Here is an 18,571-nt window from a genome sequence, read left to right on the forward strand (position 1 = left end):
ACTGCCTTTCCTTCATCCGTTTTACTGGTAACCTCCTCAAAAAACTTTAAAAAGATATGTGAGACATGAAAACCCCGCACAAAGCCACATTGATGTACCCAAATCATTTCTTGTCTTTCAGTGTCTTCCAATAGCTTCCAACAACTTGCTCACTACTGTTGTCAGGCTCACCAGCCTATAAGTTCCCGAATTATTCTTAGAGTCTTTGTTAAGCAACGGAACAACATTAGCTGTCCTCCAATTCTCTGGCACCTCACCCATGACTAAGGACTTCTTAAATACCCTTATGAGGTCACCTGCAATTTCTGCATGAGCCTCCATCAAGGTCTGAGGGAATATGTACAGACATCTCTGACTCTGCTTTATTTGCCCCTCCAAAATGTCTTGCACCAATTTGATATTCTATTTTCAGATATCCACAGTCAGAATATTTTGAGGAGTTTGGCTTCAGAAAAGAGCAATGCAACAAAACGAATGCAGATAACACCAACCTGGAGAAACCAACTGCAGGTTGTAACTTTCTTATCCGGCACTCTGTGGTCCGGCAACTCCCATGCACATTTGACAAACGGTCTCGATCGCTGGCACTGTGAAGGCATTGCGCTAACTGCTACGCTAATCGTGTTGCCCCACTGTATTATTTCCTGTTTTAAGCTTTGTTCTACCTTTGATATGTTTACATAGGGGGTTCCCTTAGGGGTCAATTTCTGTTTTCTGGAATTTTCTGTGATCCAGCAATGGCCAGGTCCCAATGTCATTGGATTAAAGTGGTACAACTCGTATTAAACACCAAATTATGAAGAGAGATTCAGAGGGGGAAAGTGTGAGAGATGGGAAAATTGATCTAAAATTATGAACATGGAAGAAACTAAAGTTCATCAGTAAAATGGCTGTAACCAGTTCAAACAGGATAAGCTTGGGGCTTAGGATGCAGGAAAGCAGAGTCAGCACGATTAACATAAGAATCTTCTAGTCTTTGTGACAAGACCATAGGACTAAGATAAGGAATGGTAAGGTTCAATAGAATGTAGGAAGTTGAGGTAGTCTGGATCAGATAAGGGTCTCCTAGCCCTGCACAGAAGTACCAAGTCATACATTTCTAATTAGCTAACCATACACAGATTTATACATATGAAATTAGCCAACCCTAGATAGAATGAGTCAACTCTGCATATCAAGAGACTGTAGCCCTGAGAATCAGGAAGGTGTGAATAAGGACAATAACATGAAGGGACACCGACAGGATACCCCCCCCTGGTCCTCCAAGTATTCTGAAATTGCACGTAGGCAGGCAGGATTGCCTAATGCCAAACCTCTCCAGCAGGAGGCAGAAGAATGTAAGGGGGAGGGTATTCCTACACTGAAATCAACTGTATAAAAGTTGGGTGAGCCCCAGTGTCTGTGTGTATTCCCAGGGTAAGGGGAAGCACCCAACTTTGCATTGTTGTAGTAATAAATGTTCTTTGTTCTCAATTTTTGTCTCGAGCAATTTCTTTAAAGGTACTTTAATTTCTAACAAATGGGGGCTCGTCCGGGATCACACTCCCTCCACTGACAGAGTACCCCGACGACGAGAGTAGGTGCACCCCGGCTGATTCAGCTGGACTCACGGGCGACGGGTGGCTGGTCAGTGGAAGAAGCGAGTGATATCCGAGAAGAGGCATTGAGAACAAACGGCGGAAGGACGCGCGCTAGAGCAGTACTGCTAGAACTCGGTAAGAGTATTTTACTTGTTCCTAAGCATGGGAATGGCGGGCAGTAAAGATGAGAGTCCTGACACAGGACGTGACCACCAGATAGCTACGTACAGCCCGCTTGGGTTGATGTTATCTGAGTGGGGCACAGGAAAGACCCGCGGTAAAGACAAACTGACGATGGTCAGGTATTGTTGTAATGAATGGGTTAAATACCCGGTTAAAGGGAGCTCCGTGTACTGGCCAAAATTCGGATCCGAGGATGAATGGATGTGTAAAGCTTTGAACCTATGGCTCTATCAAAACCAGAAAGACAATGTTGAGAGCAGGGAATATGCAGCCTGCTGGCTCAAGGGATCCATTGAACAGCTGGTTTTGAATGAGAAAGAATTCAGGAATAAGAGAGAGGAGGAACCTCTTGTCCCTGAACCACAGGGTTGGGATGTGTTACATTCCCTCCCTCCACCTTATGTTCCTCCTATGCCGGCTCCTATCTTTCCTTCCCCTCCTATGACCTACCCTTCTGCACCTTCCCCACCTCCCCCACCACTAGAGAAGAGAGAAGAGAGCAGGAGTGGTATGATAACTTGCTCACAAAGCACTCGATTACCACCTCTGTTGGCAGGAGAGAGAGGTAACTTTAATTCAGAACAGCGTGAGACTCTTCAGGAAGAAAGGGCAGAACCCTTTGATTCATTTCCCAGGGAGCAGGAACCCAGACCTAATAAGCCAGAAACCAATTGGATGAGACCACTGCGGGAAGTTCCCATGGGAGAGGGTCTCGGTTTCGTAAATGTGCCCCTGACCAGTACTGAAGTGTATAACTTTAAGAAAGAACTGACCTCCCTGATAGAAGATCCCCAGGGATGTGCCGAACAGTTAGACCAATTTTTGGGACCAAATATATATACAATATGGGGGTCTCGACATGGAATCCCCAGCAGGGGAACAATTGGTACTAACAGGTTTTGTTACCAACTCAGCCCCAGATATTAGGAGAAAATTACAAAAGACAGAAAATTGGCATGAGCAGGGAATAACCCAGCTTCTACAGATCACACAAAAAGCATTTGTCCAGACATCTGAGGATAAGCAGAAAGCAAAGGCTAACATTTTGATGCAAGCAGTTAAAGTAATAGTAGATGAGTAACATGGAAAAGGCAGGGACTGTGTGCCAGCTCCTGAATGTTGGGAGAAGTGCAGGGAGTGGGAGAGTAGAGACCAGAGATAATTTCATAAATCACGACTTCCCACTTCAGTCACTGACCAATATTGATTAAAATTCATGCTAAAATTTAAATGTCATAAAGGATCATTTTTCAATACTGTAGAATTAGCGAATTTAACTACCAGTTAATTCCAATTTATGAAATAAATTGTATTCAAATGTGATTTTGCACAGGGACTACCTGAGAATAGTGATGTTATAACATTTGCAGGGAGAAATGTTTGCGCAAATAGGGTGAGTTCTATACATCTTAACTTTAAGTGTATGTGAGATAAAGAAAGGATCTGATGTGTAAAGTGGCTGGATCAGCCAGTTGAAGGGGGAGTGTGCATGTCCTTTTAAGTGCACTGTGGCACTTGAAATTGAGGCTTCAGGCTCTTGTCTTGCAGTTAGAGGTATGGAGCCCTATCAACACATTTAATACATTTCTTCTACACATTCAGCAGTCAAGGTCCGTGAGTTTAAAGATCACCCACCTCTGGAGAATAAAGATACCTCTGGGGATTCCTATGGGGATTCCTATAAGTTTAATCATTCATTTCTCTGGTGCATTTTCCTCCGGAGTGAAATTAATGCCTCAGCACAATTTCTCTGTATTGCCGCTGTTATTTAATTCATGATAACTTTCCCCCATTCATCAGGTTTATATTTAAATCCGGTAGTGCGGAAGTTACATTGTAAATAATCACGGAGGTAAATCCTGCGCAACTGGATTCAGCTTAATGGAGAAATAAACCTGCGAACTGGTCTATGGTGGTGTGTGAGTACTGCAATAGGTGGAATATGATTTAAATTGGTGGCATCGTTCAGAACAATTGGGTGCATAAGAATAATAATATCATTAAGAACTCACAGATCTTGTACCAGATGCTATTCAGTACATCTTGACTTAAGGACTGGAGAAATTGGCATGTTAGAATGAGATTGGCATGGTACCAATATTTCTTGATTCAATAATGACTCCACAAGCTCCAGGATTCATGCAGCAGAACTTTTAAGTGGAATATAATAGAAACTAGCCTGTACTTAAATTATTGTGTGTGCAATCTTCATAAGAACATCTTTTAACTTTTTTTGGTGCCTGTTTTACAGACTGTTTTAAATAAGGCCAGCTCCTGTGAGCTGTGGCACAAGGCATTTTACTTAAGGCAGAACTAAAGGTTGAATATGTTTCAAGTTCTCTTGCAGGGGCTCTTGTGCTGCAATGTCTGTTATGTACTCACTCTAACAAATTGGAGGGTTGTGCCCCATACAGACAAGCAGCTCCAACTGCATTTTAATAAGGTCTAACATATTCAAAACCCATGCAAATATGGTTTGTGTTTCATTTTACAATTTTTACACTAACACAAAGGAAAGTCAGATTGTTATTCATTTTATTAAAATCTAGTGATTGGTTATATGTAAAAGCATGGCAAGAGGATCAACTAAAACCTGCCTGGGATGGTCCCTTCTGTGTACTTTTAATTACAGACACCGCAGTAAGAACAAGAGAGAAAGGCTGGACCCACATTCAAAGAATTAATGACAAAGTGCCATAATGTTACAATTTTATTCGTTTTTTTAATGGTTTATTCAGTTTTGTGTATTTTATTGCTGTTTTCAATGAGCTTTACATTTATCGTGGTTTATTCAGTTTTTGTGTATTTTATTGCTGTTTTCAATGAGCTTTACATTTATTGTGGTTTATTCAGTTATTGTTGTATTTTATTGCTGTTTTCAATGAGCTTTACATTTTTTGTGGTTTATTCAGTTATTGTTGTATTTTATTGCTGTTTTCAATGAGCTTTACATTTATTGTTGTTTATTCAGTTATTGTTATATTTTATTGCTGCTTTCAATGGGTTTTACTTTCATTGTTGTTTTACTCATTTTTTGGAATATTGTTCGTTAATGTTTTAAGTCCCCCTGGAATAGGGGCAGCAGAGGTTACAATTGTGCTCCTTTAGAATGTAGACAGGGCATAGATTTAATGTATAGTCATAGTGGGATATGGGTTAACAAGGGATTCCAATACGGACCAGGGGAACTGAACAGCTTTAGTGGAGTACATCTAATTTGTATCTTAGCCTCTTCTTTGGCTTGGCTTCGCGGACGAAGATTTATGGAGGGGGTAAAAAGTCCACGTCAGCTGCAGGCTCGTTTGTGGCTGACCAGTCCGATGCGGGACAGGCAGACACGATTGCAGCGGTTGCAAGGGAAAATTGGTTGGTTGGGGTTGGGTGTTGGGTTTTTCCTCCTTTGCCTTTTGTCAGTGAGGTGGGCTCTGCGGTCTTCTTCAAAGGAGGCTGCTGCCCGCCAAACTGTGAGGCGCCAAGATGCACGGTTTGAGGCGTTATCAGCCCACTGGCGGTGGTCAATGTGGCAGGCACCAAGAGATTTCTTTAGGCAGTCCTTGTACCTTTTCTTTGGTGCACCTCTGTCACGGTGGCCAGTGGAGAGCTCTCCATATAATACGATCTTGGGAAGGCGATGGTCCTCCATTCTGGAGACGTGACCCATCCAGCGCAGCTGGATCTTCAGCAGCGTGGACTCGATGCTGTCGACCTCTGCCATCTCGAGTACCTCGACGTTAGGGGTGTGAGCGCTCCAATGGATGTTGAGGATGGAGCGGAGACAACGCTGGTGGAAGCGTTCTAGGAGCCGTAGGTGGTGCCGGTAGAGGACCCATGATTCGGAGCCGAACAGGAGTGTGGGTATGACAACGGCTCTGTATACGCTTATCTTTGTGAGGTTTTTCAGTTGGTTGTTTTTCCAGACTCTTTTGTGTAGTCTTCCAAAGGCGCTATTTGCCTTGGCGAGTCTGTTGTCTATCTCATTGTCGATCCTTGCATCTGATGAAATGGTGCAGCCGAGATAGGTAAACTGGTTGACCGTTTTGAGTTTTGTGTGCCCGATGGAGATGTGGGGGGGCTGGTAGTCATGGCGGGGAGCTGGCTGATGGAGGACCTCAGTTTTCTTCAGGCTGACTTCCAGGCCAAACATTTTGGCAGTTTCCGCAAAGCAGGACGTCAAGCGCTGAAGAGCTGGCTCTGAATGGGCAACTAAAGCGGCATCATCTGCAAAGAGTAGTTCACGGACAAGTTTCTCTTGTGTCTTGGTGTGAGCTTGCAGGCGCCTCAGATTGAAGAGACTGCCATCCGTGCGGTACCGGATGTAAACAGCGTCTTCATTGTTGGGGTCTTTCATGGCTTGGTTCAGCATCATGCTGAAGAAGATTGAAAAGAGGGTTGGTGCAAGAACACAGCCTTGCTTCACGCCATTGTTAATGGAGAAGGGTTCAGAGAGCTCATTGCTGTATCTGACCCGACCTTGTTGGTTTTCGTGCAGTTGGATAATCATGTTGAGGAACTTTGGGGGACATCCGATGCGCTCTAGTATTTGCCAAAGCCCTTTCCTGCTCACGGTGTCGAAGGCTTTGGTGAGGTCAACAAAGGTGATGTAGAGTCCTTTGTTTTGTTCTCTGCACTTTTCTTGGAGCTGTCTGAGGGCAAAGACCATGTCAGTAGTTCCTCTGTTTGCGCAAAAGCCGCACTGTGATTCTGGGAGAATATTCTCGGCGACACTAGGTATTATTCTATTTAGTAGAATCCTAGCGAAGATTTTGCCTGCAATGGAGAGCAACGTGATTCCCCTGTAGTTTGAGCAGTCTGATTTCTCGCCTTTGTTTTTGTACCTTAGCCTACACAGGTATTAAAGACAGGAGTTTTGAAGCGATAGCACAAAGGACATGGTGGGACAAAGACAGACAGAATGGTAGTCAGGATTGTACATGTAACAGAGAGAGAGAGAGTTAATACATATGCTAATGTACACAGACAGGCTGCAACTCACAAGTTCAATGATACATATGCTAATGTTAGCAGACAAGCTGCAACACACAGTTAAATCACAAGAAACAATCCCCCCCCAGCTTGGTCTCTTTTCATCACCCCATGAAAGGGAGCACCAGTTTCCAACAACGTGAGCTGCTCGACACTTTAATATCAGGCTCCAGACAGCCTTCGGAGATCGGTGGCCCTAGGGTTCGGGGCTGAAGAGGACATCAGATACTAGCCACAATTCAACGGAACCGCCTGACTACTGCTACTCGTTCGCTGCTGAAGGCAGCGTCTCTCACAGACTTCGTCAGGACAATGCTTACAAAAGTCGGGTGGTTAACAGACACTGCTTCAATGTTTCAACGTGAATCTGCCCATGCCCATGTTCAGACGTGGCAACTTCGGACTGATGTGGGATGGACTAGACTCTTTACTGAGAACTGGAGCCTGATACTCACAACCCTAATAAGCAGCTGGACTCGCTACTCTGACCTTCATGGTGCTCCCCTACCTAAAGACTTTACACAGGTGTTACAATTCGGTTATTGACCAGCTGGGTAAAACTACACCTTACACTTGAAAGATCAGTATTACTGATCTAAAAGAAAAGTGAGGAAGGGGGGGGGGGGGGGGATCAGTCACACTGACACCAGTAACCAAAGATCAGTAACACTGATCATGGTGAAAGATCAGTATTACTGATCTAAAAGAAAAGTGAGGATTGTGAGAGATGGGAAAATTGATCTAAAATTATGAACATGGAAGAAACTAAAGTTCATCAGTAAAATGGCTGTAACCAGTTCAAACAGGATAAGCTTGGGGCTTAGGATGCAGGAAAGCAGAGTCAGCACGATTAACATAAGAATCTTCTAGTCTTTGTGACAAGACCATAGGACTAAGATAAGGAATGGTAAGGTACAATAGAATGTAGGAAGTTGAGGTAGTCTGGATCAGATAAGGGTCTCCTAGCCCTGGACAGAAGTACCAAGTCATACATTTCTAATTAGCTAACCATACACAGATTTATACATATGAAATTAGCCAACCCTAGATAGAATGAGTCAACTCTGCATATCAAGAGACTGTAGCCCTGAGAATCAGGAAGGTGTGAATAAGGACAATAACATGAAGGGACACCGACAGGATACCCCCCCCTGGTCCTCCAAGTATTCTGAAATTGCACGTAGGCAGGCAGGATTGCCTAATGCCAAACCTCTCCAGCAGGAGGCAGAAGAATGTAAGGGGGAGGGTATTCCTACACTGAAATCAACTGTATAAAAGTTGGGTGAGCCCCAGTGTCTGTGTGTATTCCCAGGGTAAGGGGAAGCACCCAACTTTGCATTGTTGTAGTAATAAATGTTCTTTGTTCTCAATTTTTGTCTCGAGCAATTTCTTTAAAGGTACTTTAATTTCTAACAAAAGTAAAACAAACAGCCTTCAAAGTAAAACACTAGAGTCTGCAGAAGTTGTGATTGAAGTAAAAACATGATGCTCGAGAAACTCGGAAGGTCAATCAGCATACAAAGATAAAGGTACATTACCAATGTTTCAGGCTTCAGCCCTTCATCAAGGTATGAGCAAAATGTAGGCAGGTACCAGAATAGAATGGTGGGGGAGGAGTTGGGGATGTGGAGAGCAAAGGGATTATAGATGGGCAACTTGCGCATACTTTGATGAAGGGCTCAGCCCCAAACGTTGGATATCTTTATCTCTGCTAACATAAAGTACACTGTTTGACCTGGTGAGTTTCTCCAGCACTGTGTTTTAAAATGGCTCTCAGAATTGATTTAGGTGCTTCATATATTTAAGGGCAGTGATAATCCACCCACCAGCATCTAAATAAACCAGATAAGAGGTGCTTTGAAATTTTGTCAGCCTCCAGCAACAAATTGAAGTCTCATAATTGTTTCCATAATTATGAAGGTTAAAATATTCCAGAAGTTAGTTAAGGTGGTGTCCATTTACAACTTCATGCTTCATTCAAATACATGTTTGTGCACATTATTTTCAGAAATTCCAAGATATTTCCACTTAATGTGTGCATGATGCAGCTAATCTTCACATAAATCCTCCATTCCTTCTTGCTTCACCTCAGTTCCATTTATATTTGATTGCCAATAGCAGTCAATAGAGAGAAGGCAGCAAAGCCCTTCCAATAAAAAATCAATTTCCATCAGGAAACTCTTCAGCTTTTCTCAATCAGCAGCCCCTGACTCAGATATTAATTTTTAAATTTAGACAAACTGATGCACCATCAATAATCACAAAAGACTGGAGTTGCAAAGCTTTTATTAACTATAGACTGGAACAGCCATCAATCTCATTGACTGATCGAGGCAGAGTGGAATGGGGAGCATGCTAGGGGCTATGGGTAGGATCGGTCTCGGGAGGTGGGTCCAGCCGGCAGTAGCCAATCATAGCATGACAGTAGTTTAACCACACATATAGTACTGTAATAGGCCATTTTGGCCCACAAATCTGTGCCGCCCAATTACATCCAATTAACCTATACCCCCCCCAGTACATTTCGAATGGTGGGAGGAAACCGGAGACCCGCAGAGAAAACCCACGTAGTCACAAACTCCTTACAGACAACTCAAGATTTGAACCCCGGTCCCAATCACTGGCGCTACAAAGGCATTACGCTAATCGCTATGCCATCCATGCCACCTTAACCGCCACACCAACCGTGAGATATGTAGCTCATGGTGGCACACCATGCCAGATGAGTGTGTGGTATTGTTCTGCATGTATTGTCAGTGCTGTGTGCTCTTACTCTTCCTGGACTCACTCAACAGTAGTGTCTGTGGTTCATTGTCCTTTCAGAAATCTGATGACTGAGGGGGAAAAGCATTAGGTGCTCATCTTTAGGTTCCTGTTCCTCCTTCCTGATGGTAGCAGTGAGCTTTAATGCCAGAATGTGCTTGATTTTTCACATATGAAATTGGAATGCAGCAGGAGAAGGAGATATTAGGAGGGCTGAATAAAAGTGAGGTAGGTTTTATGGTGGGACTTAAAGAAAGTATATAAGTAGATTTAGGGAGGGAAGTCCAGGGTTTAGATGGCAGAAGTCGGCAATGGTCGAATTAAATTATAGAGGGGTCAAGGGATGCCTGAGAAGCCAGAAGCTTTGAGAAATGCAAAGCACTTGAGAAGCTGCAGAGTTGGATGAAGTTACAAAAATAAGGAAGGAAAAGATCAGGAAGGGATTTGAAGACCAGAATGAGAATGCTGACAGGGTGGCTGTGGATATTATGGGAGCGCAGGAGGCAGCAGGCATCAGAGGATGTGGTGGGATCGATAGACACCCTATGTCTTTGAAGGGACTTTCCTTTTCTTGAAGGGGAGCTGGACTGGTGATGCCCCTTTACAGGCAAACAAAGGACTATTTTTTTTGAAATTTGCTGTATGACAATAAAGGAATCTTGAATTTGAGAGGAGGCTGTGGGATACTGGGATCTCATGTGTATTGGTAAGCAGACAGGGAATGGATGATCAGACACTGGCCCAGATCAGCTATAAAGCTTAACGGCAAAGTGTTTCTCTAGAATGCTTTTGTTTGTATGACCATATTCTGCATGCACTTGTTTGGTCATACTGTTGAGAATGCAAACCACTATATTGAACTAACTTGTCTGGTTTAGAATCTGGCATTGATGTATGATCTCAAAGATTAAGTATCCGATGTTGAGTTAGTTACCCTTAATACTGAGAAAATTTACAGCTCTCTTTTCTTGGTGGTCCATTCCTATGATTTGGCCATTGCAAAACTGCAGCCAGCTTTAATTGCTTCAATATTTATGGCATTCCTATGCATTTTCTCCCTGCAGCACTCTATAAGGGAGCACAAGAGTGGCAGACTGATGCAGTTCAAGTGCGAAAACAAAACTGCCTTCAGCGTTCAATCCACAATTTAGATTATGTCCCTAAATTACTGCTTCATATTGTGTTAAAAACTGCTTTGTATGACCCACAGCTATCTTTAATAACAGCCCCTATTGTTACAAAGTGTGTTCTCTTTGTCAAGGAAACAAAAGCTAAACCATCAACTCTGAAATCACATCAATCTTCATCGATTAAAATCTCAAAGCAAAAAAGCCATTCCAAAACGCAACTCAAAACGATTAATAAAGTTATATACATTTCACAGATGCTTTTTACCTTCACCGATGCTTTATTAATTATCAAATTGGATGGTTTCCATGGCAATTCTTTCCCATAACAGCACGGAGTTCATTTTTATCCTCTGCAACAGTGATCTCTGCGTGCACCAATTATTGAGTTAATCTGTGTTACACTGTGCTGTGCAATAGTGGAGGACACAACCTATTTATTTCAAGTGTGTAATACGCCTGCTGAAATAAATATCCCGGGGATAGAAATCAATTGAATTGCTCAGGAGAATCCAATATACGGGTATTATTGTAAAACATGTTGAGCACAAAACAGATGACAAATTTCAAAACATCAACATTTTTAAATGAATGGTTCACTCATGGGATGTGGAAACTTATTGGCAATACCTGCATTTACTGTCCATTCCTAAATGTTTGAATCAGTGAATGAAGAGTCAATCACATTTAAGTAAGCACTTTCTGACAGTCAATGTAATTTCTTCCAATGTTTCCCAGGAGGGCATTTTGATCGACTCACTGACTGGGTTTAGCTATTAACCAGGAGATCTCTGATGCAATAACAACTTGCTCACAATGAATTCCTTCCTGCTCTCTCCTTCCCCACTCATCAAATATACACAACACAACTATATTAAGAGGTAAGAGAGAAAAGAGACCACAGACACTTGGAAATTATTTCATTAAACATACAGTACCTTATTTGAGTTTGCAATAAAGGACAGTAAAGGCATTCGCTTTCTTGACAGGTAACTCCCCAGGTACTAAAGAGAATGCTTTCACAGACCTTATATCATTTTGCTTGCATGTGAGTCAAATGGAAATGCATGAAAGCCACGTGCTAAAAGTTTCTCTAGGAAAGTTATTTGGAAGTGAAGTGGAGTCTAAAATAATGTTCAATGTAGAATGTTTAGCAGCAGCTCAAATATTCTACACCTTGTAAATAATTTTATTGATCGGTCATGATGGATCTACTACTAGGTAATGTAGGAGTCCAATTCCTGAACACAACATTGGTATTGATACTAATTCATTTGTACTTCCATCACTGAGGATTGGATTCTTTACCCCCCTCACTCCTTAAGGAGACCGTGGTTTGAACCAAACAAGCAACTTTTCAAAGTTCTGTCAACAAAGGAGTGTTCAGTTAGATATTAGATAACACTTCATTCTTTGGCTTGGCTTCGCGGACGAAGATTTATGGAGGGGGTAAAAAGTCCACGTCAGCTGCAGGCTCGTTTGTGGCTGACAACACGGTTGCAGCGGAAAATTGGTTGGTTGGGGTTGGGTGTTGGGTTTTTCCTCCTTTGCCTTTTGTCAGTGAGGTGGGCTCTGCGGTCTTCTTCAAAGGAGGTTGCTGCCCGCCAAACTGTGAGTGTTGCACTTACTGATATACAGGCATTATTGGAACATACATTAGAGAAATGGGGTCTATCTCTCTCTGCTGCTGCGGATTACAAAAGGGTATTGCACGGTGTGGTCAGTAAACAAGAGATGGGCCATCCTGACACAACAAATCATCATGGGTGACTTTAACTAGGCCTGGCTCAATAAAACCCTGGTTGATTATCACCAGTACGTAGGTAGTATTCTGCTGTTCTAGAGCTCCCACCATATTTAATCACTGCTACACTGAAAAAAGGAAGGCTTATTGTTCTTTCCAAAGACTGCATTTTAGAAAGTCAGAACACCTGGCAGAGCTCCTTCTGCCTGCATCTAGGCAGAGCCTGAAAAGAGACTCCAGAGATCAGGACAGCCAGAAGGCGGTTGCAGGAGGCTGAAGAACTGCCATAGGATTGCCTGGAGTCAGTGGATTGGGTGTCAGTGTTCAAGAACTCAGCTGAGAATCTGAATGATTACCCTCGCATCATTGTGGACCCTTATCAAAATAGCTGTTGATGGGCTTGTCCCATCCAAGTCATTCAAGGCTTTCCTGAACCAGAATCCCTGGATGAACAAACAGTGACGTCCCTAGGGTTGGAGACACCCTGTGCAGTAACTCGTGGTGTCACCCCAAGACCCCACCCCCATGGACCTCCTTCCATATCTGGCCATACCTAGTAATCCTTAGTGATGTTTTTTTTGTACTAATGTTGCTTGTAAATGGCAATTCCCCTATATCACTGAATGTAATTGCAATAGGAGTGAGATAAACAACTAGCAAAATTAAACTTACACCTTTAAATTACAGAATAATATGTGAAAAATGTGTAAATTTCTTTAATGTAATATTTCTTAAATTATATGAATACTAACAACAAAATTATTTTGTAAGATCTTCCTACATTGAATTATAACATTATTAGCAACTGTTGATTTTCTCCTTCTTTTCCTTTAATTACTTCTTCATTCTCAAAATAGTTATTGATATAGGTTGACAAACACTAATTATCACAATATTGTAGCTAAAACACCAGAAAATTTGACAAAAGTAGCAACGGTAAAAACACTAATAGCAATGAAAACACTTGTAGCGCAGGCAGATGAAGCCATGTGATTCGAAACATTATTGTAATTGGGTAATAATGAGAGCTCTGACAGAGCACATTCAAAAAGTAAATTGCATAGAGTTTTAGCCTTGTAAGCTGGGCTTACGAAAAATGTTTTTGTTGTTATAACTAACTACAGGGATATTTTTATAAAAAATAATACATTTCTGCTGAAACATCTGGTGCGTGTTGCACCCCGCACCCCACCCCACACTCCCCTAGTGATGCCAGTGTTAACAAATAAATCTGGAACCTGCTGAGAGCCAGATCATAGGCATTTAAGTCCGGAGATCCAGAACACTACACAAGGAGCAGGTTCAACCTACGGAAAGCCATCTCCCAGGCGAGGTGTAGATTCCGGACAAAAATTGAATCAATGAAGGATACCCAACATGCCATGGCAGGGCCTAAATGACATAAGCTGCTACAAAACCAAATGTGGTGCAGTAGCAGGCAGTCTGGCCAGTAGGTAAAAGAATCTCAGGGTTGTATGTGACGTTGTGTTTGCGCTCTTGATGATAAATTTTGATAGGGAGGCCTAAGCCTTTCATTTCCCCAACCAGGCGCTCCACGCCCAGGGTGGTACAGTGGTCACATTACCAACAAGACATAGGATTCCAGAAATTCACCACACTGTGCCCGAATTAGGTTCCCACAACAGATTTATTGTCATGACATCTCATACAACCCTGAGATTCTTTGTTTTCCAGGCCAGGCAAAATTTCGATTTATTGGTAGTGCAAAAAAAAAACCTGTATTCCAGGGACCCATTCAAAAGAGAGTAATGTAAATGACAAGGAAGAGTGCAAACAAACTGTGCAATACATAAAAGAAATACTCAATAATATATAACGTGCAAACTAAGAGCCCTTAAATGAGTCCCTGATTGAGTTTGTTGTTGAGGAGTCTGATGGGGGAGGGGGAGCACCTGTTCCTGAGCCCGGTGGTGCGAGTCATGTAGCACCTAGACCTCTTTCTTGATGGCACAGGCGAGAACAGAGTATTTAAAAGTAGATTCGTTAATGCTATGGGAACCTGTTGAGTGTAAATAGGAGCTGCTTTTTCTACATTACAAAAATTACTACATTTCAGTGAATGGAAAGTTCTTTGGCTTTAAAAGGCACTGTCAGAATACAACTCTTCAGAAAAAGGTTTATGCCGTGGCTTGTGTCTCTTGGCAGGTTGAGGCTAAACCAAATTCCACTGTGAACCACTGCAGGCATCACACTGGCACACTGTCATTCACACTTTAGCTCAATGCCAATTCCCTGCTCATCTAGGGACCAGCCTTTAGTCTGAGTCACATCCCTTTCACTAATTCTTCTTATTGGAATCATTTTCACACACAACAGATACACAAAGAATGACTAACAATCCCTTTGTTGTTTACAATGGTGCAGTGAGTCCTATTTTTCAGTGTTGTAATGCATGCTTCATCTCACCAGACTGTATTTCCAGGGCAGGTATCATTTACTCAGGGGAACCTTGCACACAAATGGAAAATAAACCATACCTTGTTATAATTAGCGTCTAATATTCTGTGCTGTAACTTAAATTAAATGCCAAGATTCATTTACAGACAAACACAATTTCAGATTGGAATACACAGAGTAAAATTCTTCTCCTCAACAAGAAGAGAGCCCTTGTTAGATGATCTTAACTTTTATTTGAATAGAGAACCTAACAGCAAGTTGCAGAATTTGACAGATAGCTTTCTCCAGCAACTGGGATGGTGGGAATCTCCAACCTCAGGGAGGAGGTCAAATCCCCCTGGGCTTTCTGTAAAAGGTGGAAATACCGAATTATGGGTGAGTTTCAGAAATTAGAAGGAAGGACTTCTGCCCTTCATGGCCCCCTAAACCAAAAACTATTCTTGCTTCCCTTCAGCTACCACCTTTTCGGAGACCTGGGGAGACTGTTGACCCTGAAAAGAGGGTCAATGGAGGCTGTAGCTTCCTTGGATAGCTGATATGATAACTGGAGATGATGACCAAGCAGAACTTTGGAGAATGGGCAGATGATGTCAATGTTATAGAGGATTGGCAAAAAAGGGAGAAAGAAAACAGTGTGTTGGAATAGTCAAGTCCAGTGGTAGGGCAGAAATGAACAGAGGTCAGGTTGGAAAATTTTAAAATCTTGACGTTAGACTTGAACATAATCCACCAGTGTTTGGAGTGGATGTTCCTTCTTTTCTTTCTGAATTGATACATGAACAATTTACCACTGAAAGTGGACACACAGGTTTACATTTTTCACTGATAAACAATGCACGTGGCTCCTTTTATTTGTATTTATTACGACAATTAACACTGGGAACCTGCACTTAGGTGGGTCAGAACTACATAATCTGCCAGCATATATATATAATTCTAAGAAACGTTTTCTCTCATTTCAACTCCATCATCCCAGGAAGGACCCAGTCATTCCCTTGTACTTCAAGCGTCACACACCTCTCATTTACAGCCAATACCTCTACTTTCTTCCAAGACAAAGGAAGTTTGGAATGCAACCACCCCCACCCCCTCCCCCCCTTTGTCTTACAACAACTACTATCAAAAGCAGACACTGCCTGCTTCACAGCCAGATATGGGAGCTGATACCTCGAAGAAGGGCTCAGGGCTGAAACATTGGTTATATATCTTTACTTCCTATGTACGTTGCGTGATCTGCTGAGTTCCTCCCACATTTTTGTGTTTTTACTACAAAGAGCTTTCGCTGGTCTGCTCAAGATCATACGAATCAACAGAAGGTAGTGAATGTAGTTCAGGATGTAATGAAGAATTCCTTCCCTCTATGGACTCTACATCTCCCACTGCCTAGGAAAAGCATGTATGTGTAAACAAATAAAGAACTGTAAACAGATAACGAACGCAAACAAACTGTGCCTACAGAGAGAATAAAAATAATTCATAAAGTGCACAAGAGTCATTAAATGAGTCCCTGATTGAGTTTGTTGTTGAGGAGTCTGGTGGTGGAGGGGGAGCCGCTGTCCCTGAACCTGGTGGTGTGAGTCTTGTGGCACCGATACCTTTCACGTTGCCAGACTGCATGCAGGAAAGATCCTACTTCTTTATTACATCTAAAACATTGATCAGAACAATTTGAATGAAGTTAATGCAATTTGTATGGAGTATAATGTAATTGAGGTAAAAAAATTAAATTGTACCATTTGATATCTAACATTAATTGTAATAGTTAAACTTTCATAGCATACTTTGTGTTCAGCTTGAAACTGTCTACGATAATCTCTAATTTTTTTTTCAGGAAGGAAACCTTTTGAAAATAATTGCTGTCCAATGTAATTATTTGGCCACTGAAAACTAATCGTTGCAAGGCCATTTGTGGCTCTATTGGAGAGTGCACAACAGAAACGGGTTGACAAAAATCATATTTAGTGGGAAGAATTTATTTTTCAGAAGCAAAGCTTTGACATTCTTAAAATGCAGCTTTAAGCCTTGATAATGATCGTGGGTGGCGGGGGAGGGGGAGGGGGGTGAGGACGTATTCATATGGATGAACATATAAACAACACCATTACCACACTAGCAACGTCAGTCAGAAGTAAAAACGCAGAAATCTCACAGCCTCCAGGGAAGGTAAAGATACTGTATATTAACAACGTTTTGGGCCTGAGCTCTTCTTCAAGGTATAAGCAGGAATCAGGCAGGCACCTTAATTAAAGATGAGAGATTGAGGGAGAAGAATGGGAGGAGGAGTCCAGACCCAACAGCCAAAAGGTGTTACCTCTGGACTCTTCTTCCCTTTCTTCTCCCTTAATCTCTCATATTTAATTTGGACGCCTGTCTGCTTTTTGCTTATACCTTGAAGAAGGGCTCAGGCCTGAAATGCCAGTAATATTTCTTTACCTCCTATGGACGCTGCAGGACCTGCTGAGTTCCTCCAGCATTTCTGTGTGTTTTTACTACAATCTCATCATCTGCAGACTTTTGTGTGTCACCCCACCAGTCAGAAGGATCAACACTTACTGTGTCAGGACGATGGCGACAGCGTCATTGAGAACACTCTCCCCAAAGAGCAGGGTGTACAGCTGTGGATCCACATCGAGCTCATGGAAGATGGCCAGCACAGTTACTATGTGGGGAAAAAGACAATGAGAGGCAACTTTTACTCAAGGCATTAGTGGGAGCATGGGATGAGCCCAACGCAGGCTTAACCCTGTACTAATCAAGCCACTTGAAGCTTTCTGGGATCATCTCTGTGCAGGCCTTGCAAATTCAAGTTCATTGCATTGTTGCTGTTGCTAAGCAACCCTACAATAACATGCAGGATCAGCCAAATGATTATATTAAGCATAATACATCACCAAAGCTATTCCTGCAGGGAATTTGTATGTAGTGCAATTCGATGTCCTCAGGTTACCAACCTTTCTGCCAATAGCAGAAGGCTTCCCTTATTTAGTCTATCAAAGGCCATCATAATCCCTGCTTAATCCCAGCATAATCCCTGCTTAATCCCAGCAAACATTCATGGGTTTAAGGAAGACCATCCTAATTTTCCTGTTAGGGATTGTTAGGTATCAGACATCCTTTAATACAAATGAATACCAATCTTTTTTTTTTAATCCACATATCATAATTCTCCTGGACAGCCTTAAACCGTGAACACTGATTTTCCTAATTTTCTGTGACCCCCCACCCCCATCTGTGTCCTACTCATGCACTTACATTTTTCTCTCTTCAACTTTTCTTACCCCAGCCACTCCCTCCTAATGTCTACCTGTCTCTCCACTTCCCACGCCTTCTGCCCTATGTCACCTCTGGACCCCTCCCCAGCTTCTTTACACGTAATTTCACCTGTTCTATCTTAGACTTGATTGAGGGTTCCAATTCTAAACATTGACTGACCATTTCTACCCATGGACGCTGTCTGACCTGTTGAGTTCCTCCAGCAATTCTTTGTCTGCCCAAATTCCAGCATCTGCAACTTTTATGTTTCTTTTACAAAGCTAACACTTTTTCTAATGTAAACTATGAGAAAAAAAACAGTTTTGGATTTAAAAGGACAGCTATGTTACCAAACAGTACTGTGCTTCGGGTCATCTGCAGGAAGTCACTTAAGAGCTTTGGTTTATAAACTAACAAGACCATGCAACTTTTTCCTATTCATCAGTGACAAGACAACAGGAGTAAGTGGCATCCATCAAACCAGGCATGGGACACCTTCAGCTAGATTATTTCAGGTTCCG

General features: G+C 42.2%; 1 protein-coding gene across 1 annotated transcript in view; it reads right to left on the reverse strand.

Annotated features, from left to right (window-relative positions):
- The window catches only part of LOC138742667 (sodium/hydrogen exchanger 9-like), a 391,181-nt gene that overhangs the window by 270,096 nt on the left and 102,514 nt on the right, over positions 1 to 18,571 (reverse strand). Inside the window, exon 6 of the mRNA XM_069897383.1 lies at positions 17,352 to 17,457. Within this exon, the coding sequence (XP_069753484.1) occupies positions 17,352 to 17,457 (106 nt within the window). The remainder of the gene's footprint in view (positions 1 to 17,351; positions 17,458 to 18,571) is intronic.

The sequence above is a fragment of the Narcine bancroftii genome, chromosome 9 (genome assembly GCF_036971445.1).
Source record: "Narcine bancroftii isolate sNarBan1 chromosome 9, sNarBan1.hap1, whole genome shotgun sequence".
NCBI classification, from domain to species: domain Eukaryota; kingdom Metazoa; phylum Chordata; class Chondrichthyes; order Torpediniformes; family Narcinidae; genus Narcine; species Narcine bancroftii.